Source organism: Aspergillus costaricaensis, assembly GCF_003184835.1.
Source record: "Aspergillus costaricaensis CBS 115574 unplaced genomic scaffold BO79scaffold_15, whole genome shotgun sequence".
Classification (NCBI taxonomy): Eukaryota; Fungi; Ascomycota; class Eurotiomycetes; order Eurotiales; family Aspergillaceae; genus Aspergillus; species Aspergillus costaricensis.
Window position 1 is genome coordinate 329509 of NW_020291815.1, and position 7045 is coordinate 336553.

At 53.0% G+C, this 7045-nt stretch overlaps 4 protein-coding genes across 4 annotated transcripts; 2 read left to right on the forward strand and 2 right to left on the reverse strand.

Annotated features, from left to right (window-relative positions):
• Window positions 1-2: 2 nt before the first annotated feature.
• BO79DRAFT_147731 (U1 small nuclear ribonucleoprotein 70 kDa) lies at window positions 3-1397 on the forward strand (the record flags this gene model as incomplete). The annotated part of the gene is made up of 4 exons (XM_025678520.1): window positions 3-264; window positions 325-452; window positions 512-608; window positions 712-1397. 4 exons carry the CDS (start codon window positions 3-5, stop codon window positions 1395-1397), a joined length of 1173 nt encoding a protein of 390 aa, XP_025539695.1.
• An 836-nt stretch (window positions 1398-2233) lies between these two features.
• Window positions 2234-3619, reverse strand: BO79DRAFT_172828 (ribosome assembly factor MRT4). Its single transcript, XM_025679649.1, has 2 exons — window positions 3316-3619; window positions 2234-3205 (listed from the first exon to the last, which is right to left on the reverse strand). The coding sequence occupies exons 1-2, from the start codon at window positions 3507-3509 to the stop codon at window positions 2659-2661; spliced, it is 741 nt and encodes a 246-aa protein (XP_025539696.1). The 5' UTR covers window positions 3510-3619; the 3' UTR covers window positions 2234-2658.
• A 181-nt stretch (window positions 3620-3800) lies between these two features.
• On the forward strand, window positions 3801-5573 carry BO79DRAFT_172829 (mitochondrial distribution and morphology protein 10; the record flags this gene model as incomplete). The annotated part of the gene is made up of 4 exons (XM_025679650.1): window positions 3801-4007; window positions 4070-4766; window positions 4815-5250; window positions 5490-5573. Coding segments are annotated over exons 1-4 (1314 nt in total), but the record flags the coding sequence as incomplete, so codon positions are not given.
• BO79DRAFT_194570 (triose-phosphate isomerase TPI1) lies at window positions 5553-6989 on the reverse strand. The gene is made up of 6 exons (XM_025681059.1): window positions 6814-6989; window positions 6427-6706; window positions 6292-6366; window positions 6069-6181; window positions 5799-6013; window positions 5553-5745 (listed from the first exon to the last, which is right to left on the reverse strand). The coding sequence occupies exons 1-6, from the start codon at window positions 6849-6851 to the stop codon at window positions 5717-5719; spliced, it is 750 nt and encodes a 249-aa protein (XP_025539698.1). The 5' UTR covers window positions 6852-6989; the 3' UTR covers window positions 5553-5716.
• Between the last annotated feature and the right edge of the window lie 56 nt (window positions 6990-7045).

The following is a 7045-nucleotide window of genomic DNA, read 5'->3' on the forward strand; positions in this document are numbered from 1 at the left end:
ACATGACGGACAAGCTCCCCCCTCCGCTTCTGGCGCTCTTCCAACCTCGCCCGCCTCTGCGTTATGTCACCCCCATCAACCGTGCCCCAGAAGACTGCAAGAAGAGTAGCATTGGTGGCATTGCGCAGTTTCTGCCCGAGGTGAAGAAGTACGAGGAAGAAATCCCATATACGCCTACGGAAAGCTGGATCCAGCGCAAATTGCGCCAGAAGGTGGAGAAGAAAGAGAATATTGACAAGCAATTGACGGAAGGCCTCGAGACTTGTATGATCATCACATCTGTTCTGGGCTTTTTCTATGCTAATACTGATGATTTGTTTGCAGATGAACCATCCAACGACCAACAAGCACGAGGCGATCCGTTCAAGACGCTGTTTGTTGCTCGACTGAGCTACGATGTTAAGGAATCGGACCTGGAACGGGAGTTTGGCCGTTTCGGTCCTATTGAACGGGTACTGTCACAAGCCGAGTGGGCTTGATGGGTTACACACATGACTAACGTTGCTCCCAGATTCGCATCGTGAAAGACACCGTAACGCCAAAGGGCTCGAAGAAACCACACAGAGGATATGCTTTTATTGTCTATGAGCGCGAAAAGGATATGAAAGGTATTGCTACAGATCTAGTCGCCTCTCACTCTGGATTCAGACTGGTATCGGATCCCCATACTTTCTTGATGCTAACCTAGTTTTCTTTTTGTCACGATTTCAGCTGCCTACAAGGAAACGGATGGTATCCGCATTAAGGACCGCCGTGTCTTGGTAGACGTCGAGCGCGGTCGTACAGTCAAGGGATGGAAGCCTCGTCGCTTCGGTGGTGGCCTCGGAGGTCGTGGTTACACCAAGGCGTTGCCCTCTCGACCTATCGGCCCTGGCTCTTTCAACGCCCCCTCTGGTCCCGGCGGCTATGGTGGTGGATTCCGTGGTGGGTTCGGCGGCAGAGGTGGTTTCAAGGGAGGATTCCGCGGTGATCGTGGATTTGGTGGGCCCCGTGGAGGTGTCGGATACCAAGGTGGTCGCAACGGATTCGGTGGAGGTGGACAGGCTCCCCCCAACGCCCCTTCAGGTCCGGGAGGCGGACGCAGCGGTGGATTCGGTGGTGGTCCCCCTGGCGGCGGCAGATTTGAGCGTGAACCCCGCGGCGCTACTGGCAGCAACAGAGAACCCATCAGGCCCCGGGACGGGTTTGGCGACCGCGATCGTCGAGACCGGGATCGGGACCGCGACGGTGACCGTCACCGGGACCGTGACAGGGATAGCTATCGCTACCGTGACCGGGACCGTGAACGCGACCGCGATCGTGGTGACAGGTACGGAGGCCGGGGCGACGACTACGGGCGGAAGCGATACCATGAAGATGATTCGTATGATGACCCCCGTGCCAAAAGAAGATACTGAACGTCTGTCCGCGAAGGATATCCCCATTCCAGTGTTCAGTGACGGTTTGCTGGTGGGTATCATTAATTTGGTCCTTCTCTTGTTATACCCCGTTGCAGCAATGGGTAAGGCAAGGTCAAAACAAGGCTCAAGCTCCGTGCTATATCGGACTTCAACCATCGTATAACTCACAACAGTTGAAGTGCTCCGTATGCATCATCTTTCCTTCGTAATCCTGGTTACGTTACGAGATATCCATCTTCCCTTTGGAGCAGGCAGGCGCAAATTTTCCCCTCGAAGGTCGATTTCCCACCCGTTGCAGCAGACACAGATACCGCGCTGTTAATGGACACCTCTTTCCCTGTCTGTCATGCTCATGCTCTCTTTCTCTCTTGTCTTTGTTACTACTCGTGTCCTCCTTTTCTTTTTTTTACTCATGTCGTTTTATTTCCCTTGGGCCCGGTGTGCGGCCGCTACTTCTCTTCAGGGGGTAAGTATGTACTTTAGATAGTCAACACTTTGTCTTCACAGGCGGAGCTTTTTACGGGTTGGGATCTGGGTTTCGTTTCAGGTAAGAAAGATGATCAGGTAGGGTTGTTTTTGTGTCAAAAAGAAAAACTTATGTGTCAGTCATGGCCGATTGATTGCCAACATGCAATGCAGTAAGTAAATGAAGGTAAATGATATACTATTATCCATGGTGTGTGACATATGCCCTATCTCATCGTCATGTAAATATTTCATCATCCGTGGCATTAGTTGCCATCGTCAGGACGTCAGGTACTAAGTACTAAGTATACTAGTAGCAGTAATGGTAGTCCTCAGCCTAGGTGAACTTGAGAGAGATGTTATTCTATAACTGAACTGTTCGGATTGGTTTATTTCATATCGGTATGTCCGTCATACGCTCATCAACGGAAGCAGAATAGTATATACCGAATCAGACACGAAACACACATACGAGTCGAAAAATCGACAATCAATCATTGAAAGAAAACGCCTAAACCCAACTCCAAAGATGCCCAGGGGATCTCATCATCAAAGGGGCGTGGGGAGTGGTGGTGGTGGTGGTTGTGGGAGTTGTTCATCGTGTCAGGCCGGCTGGACATTTTACAAGTCCACATATAGATGGATAGCTTTTCCTTCAGAAGTTGAAAGGAAAAACCTACCATGACCCAACACCAAGGCAACACCACCACCACCACCAGCAGGACCCCGACTCTAAAAAAAGAAACCGAATCGAAACTTTTTCTCAAAGCATCATCAACCGACCTAAACAAACTTACTCAACCTCCATACCAGCCTCATCCTTCTCCAGAATCTCCACCTCCCCAGACTCCCTCGTCCAATGAGCCTTCAACGCAACATGGAACTCAGCCATAACAACTCCAAACATCTTCAACAGCGTCGTCTGCCTCGAATCGAGCACCTCTCCCTCCCTGCAAATGGGGAATCCCTCCTGGCCCTCCGTCAACTCTAACATAACCTTGCCCTTGACCAACCGAGTCGGAACACCAAGTTTCCGCAACTCCGGCTCAATAGTGTGGCTGAGCGGCTCGTCCTCGGAGGCGGGGATCTCTCCAGCCCGCGAATACACCTGACCGTTGGGGATCGAGAAGGCCCGGGTACTGACGGTTCCGGAGCGGGCGAAGTCAAGCGGCCTGAAGTTGTCGAAGTAGTCGGTCACGGATTGGGGGTCGCGGGAGGTGAAAAGAAGGCCGACGGCGCCGGTGAGGTAGGGGCTGAGTTTGTGGAGGTTGGGCGCGGCTTCGTTCTCCGGGTTGTGGCCTAGAGCGACGGCCATGACTTTGGTTTTGCCGAAGAAGAGACTGTGTTTTCAGGTGGTTAGTTTAGTTTACTTTGCATGGGTGGTTGTTGTTGGAGGGGAGGGGCATCTTGGGGATAGGCGGGGGGTAGTTGCAGGGGAAGAACTACTAACCGGCTATCGGCGAACTCGGTACGGACATCCTTCAGATAGGTGTTGCGCATGTTGTCGACGCCGAAGACGAACAGGTGGTCGTATTTCTCAATGCATTCCCGGATGTTGGCGTACAGGCGACGGGTCTGTTCCTTGTGGGACTTCTTGACGGTCTTGGACTCGTGCACGACGCGGGCACGCTTGGAACGAGGCATGGTGATTGATCGGGGTGTGGAAAAGTACTAGACACTAGTAATATTGGGAGAATGAAGGAGGCACCGAAGAAATCGAGTAGGTTGAAATGGTGATAATTGCAAGAAGCCGGCGCGGGAAATTGTGGATTCGAGATCCAATGATTTTTTTTCTTTGCGGCTGTCGATAACGCCCGGATTATTGTTGTCGCGCGGCTTATCCGTGCCCCTATCTGCCCTAGTCTGCTTCGGGAAATGAGCTGATTGCGGGCTTCATCTTCAATCCGCTTCATCTACTCACTCTCACTCTCATCGAGATACTCTACTGCATGCCCAGGCCGTCAATGGTGGGCTGTATCGTGCTGGATGGGTCTCACTACTGAGGCTGCTTGATCTATCCCATTGCTCCTGCACCATCCCCGACAATGCTCGATTTCATGGATTACATCCAACTCGCCTTCGCCGAGGCGACGAATTGGAACCGCGACAACTCGTACTCGTCGCTGACAGCCACTGCGCAGTGTATGCATACCAGCCCTTTTCCCTCTCAACCTCCATCCAAACACCACTAACAACAAGTCCAGCCCTCCTCGACTTCTCCACCCCCGAGCGCCTCCGCGTCCATCTCTCCTCTCTCTCCACTCCGCACTTCGCAACAAGTTACACCCTCGGCACCGTCGGCCTCATCGACGGCTCCGTCTCCTACCTCTTCAGCACCGTCCCTCTCTACAGCTTCCCCAGCCGAAGTGCCCTAATCCCCCTCCGCAAGCTCTCCCCAGGCTACCGCCAAGTACAAGCACCCATTGCCCCCATCGCCGAAACCATCCTCATCAACGACGACAACAACAACAACAACCTCAACGATGCCTCCCCCTCCGCATACAACTCCATCGGCAAAAAAGCCACCCTCTTCCACGCAACCCTCCACCTCCCACCCCCGACAACCCTCAATGCCCTCTTCCTGCGTCGTCTCTCCCCAACCATGCAGTTGTCCCTAGCAGTTTGCTCAACGCGCGGCCCGCCGCTCTCCAAATCCGCCCCGCAGGCCTCCCTCCTCGCGCAACTCTCCCATAACACGGGGAAATACAACAACGAGTACCTCTTCAGTACGGATAATGCCCTCTTCGGCTGGCGTGGACTATGGAACTTCGGGCCCGATCCTAGGGATCCTGTCCCTTCGGGGTCTTCGCCGAGGTTGTCGTTGCTCTCTGCGGGCGCGGAGGCTTACTATTCGCCTGTTTCGTCGCTGATTGGCATGTCCACGGGCCTGAGGTTTAGCACGTTGCCTGCTGCTACGGATGTTCCTTCTTCTTCAACCAGTACTAGTAGTGCTAATGCCAACACTCCGATTTCGACATTCCCCTATACTCTCACACTTACACTGACCCCGTTAACGGGCTCACTATCAACGACTTACTCGCTCCGCGCGTCTCCAAACCTGGCATTCAGCTCCCGCTTCGGATTCAATGTCTATAGCTGGGAAAGCGAGATGGTAGCCGGGTGCGAACTCTGGCGGAAGAGTAAACCCCGCTATCGTGATGATGGTGATGGGGTGGAGTGGGCAAAACGGAAGATTCGCGAGAGCTTGTTTCCTCATCCGCATCCGTCTACAGCTACACCCCCTGATGATCTTAAGGATCTAGTGGGCCGTGGATTGGGACAGGGGAAAGTAGAGGAGGAGGAGAACGAATCCGTGTTGAAGATCCGGGTGGATCAGTCATGGAATGTGCGGTTGTTGTGGGAGGGACGGGTCAAGGAGTTGTTGGTCAGTGCTGGGGTGGGGTTGGGACCGAGTTCGTTTTCCTCGTCGTATGCTTCTGATGGGAGTGGTGGGGAGTCTGGGGGTTTGAGGAAGTCGTATTGGAGGGGTGTGGGGGTTTCGGTGTCGTATTCGTCGTGATCCTTGTGTATATTAGTATTGATCTATATGACGGGTTATATGGGGCGTGGGGGGATGGATGTAGATACTATGATATGTGCTATGATTATACTGCAACTTACTAGGTAATTGATAGAGTAGTCCAGAGTTATAGTTACAGAGGGTGCATGGGGAAGGTAAGGTTAATGGTAGTATTCAAATTGGATTTATTTGGTATAGATTCGATTTTTTATATTCTTTATAGATTTTCATGCTCTGCAATTGGTCATGGTGTCTGCAGAGTTCCCAGGCTGTCTTCCCCGCCTATTGGGATTCGGATATCATATCACATGTCCATCAATCATTCAATTGTTTACAGACGAGCGTTGATGATGTCAACGACTACAACAGAATAATCAGTAAGCTGCATCAACCAGTTGAAAGGGTACACATACAGGCAGGCTTCAAGCTGGCACCGCCAACCAGGAATCCGTCGACATCGGCCTCCTTGGCCAGGTCACGGCAGTTCTTCTCGCTGACGGAACCACCGTAGATGATGCGGGTGTTGTCGGCAGCCTCGGGGGAGATGGCATCAACGAGCCACTTGCGGATAGCGGCGTGGACCTCCTGGGCCTGGGCGGTCGTGGCGACCTTGCCGGTACCGATAGCCCTGAATTGGGGTTAGCGTGCGACCAGCAGGCCAGACGAATTGATAGAGAACTTACCAGACGGGCTCGTAGGCGACAACAACCTTAGCCCACTGCTCCTTGGTGAGCTCCTTGGCAACAGCGTTGAGCTGCTTGGTGACAACGTCGATGGTCTTGTTGGCCTCACGCTCCTGGGGGGTTGCATTAGTCTCGGTTCATCTCACCGGGTCACCGCGAGCTCGAAGAGGGGTAGTCGCGAGGTTAAAAAAGCAAAATCAGGAAAAGTAACAGGCCCACATACCTCGAGAGTCTCGCCAATGCAGAAGATAACGCTGAGGCCACCGTCAATGGCAGCCTTGACCTTGCGGGCAATGAACTAGATGGGGGTTAATATTAGTCCAACCCAACTAAATAATATTTGGCGGGGTAGACCTACCTCGTCGCTCTCCTTCAGGATAACACGGCGCTCGCTGTGACCAATGATGGTCCAGTCGATCTTGACATCACGGAGCTGCTCGACACTGATCTCACCGGTGAAAGCACCGTTGGGCTTGTCGAAGACGTTCTGAGCGGCGACGCCGATCTTCTCGCCGGCGGCCTGGCGGGCGGGGAGCAGGTAGAGGGTGGGGGGAGAGACAACCACCTCGGCGGACTCGTCCAGCTTGGCGGCATTGAGGTTCTTGATGATGGAGGTAATGCTATCCGCAGTACCGTTCCTGTGTGAGAGTAACGCAGAAGTCATTCGTTAGCCAGCGGGCTCGTTGAAGGTGAAGCGATATTTGGTGAAGAGCTGGCGGGGCAGCGGATGGAGGGGTTTCCATACATCTTGAAGTTACCACCCACGAAAAATTGACGAGGCATTTTGAAGATGTGTTGGTGTGATTGAAAAAGACGGGGAGAGTGTCTGAAGAAGGAAATTGTGGAAGGAAGCGAATAAACGAGTAAAGTACAGAGAAAGAAGAAGAAAAAGAAGAGAAGAGAGAGGGAAGAAGAGGAAAGAGGGAAGAAGAAGAAGAAGAACCGGAAGGATGAATGACGATGGGGGGGGGGGGGGG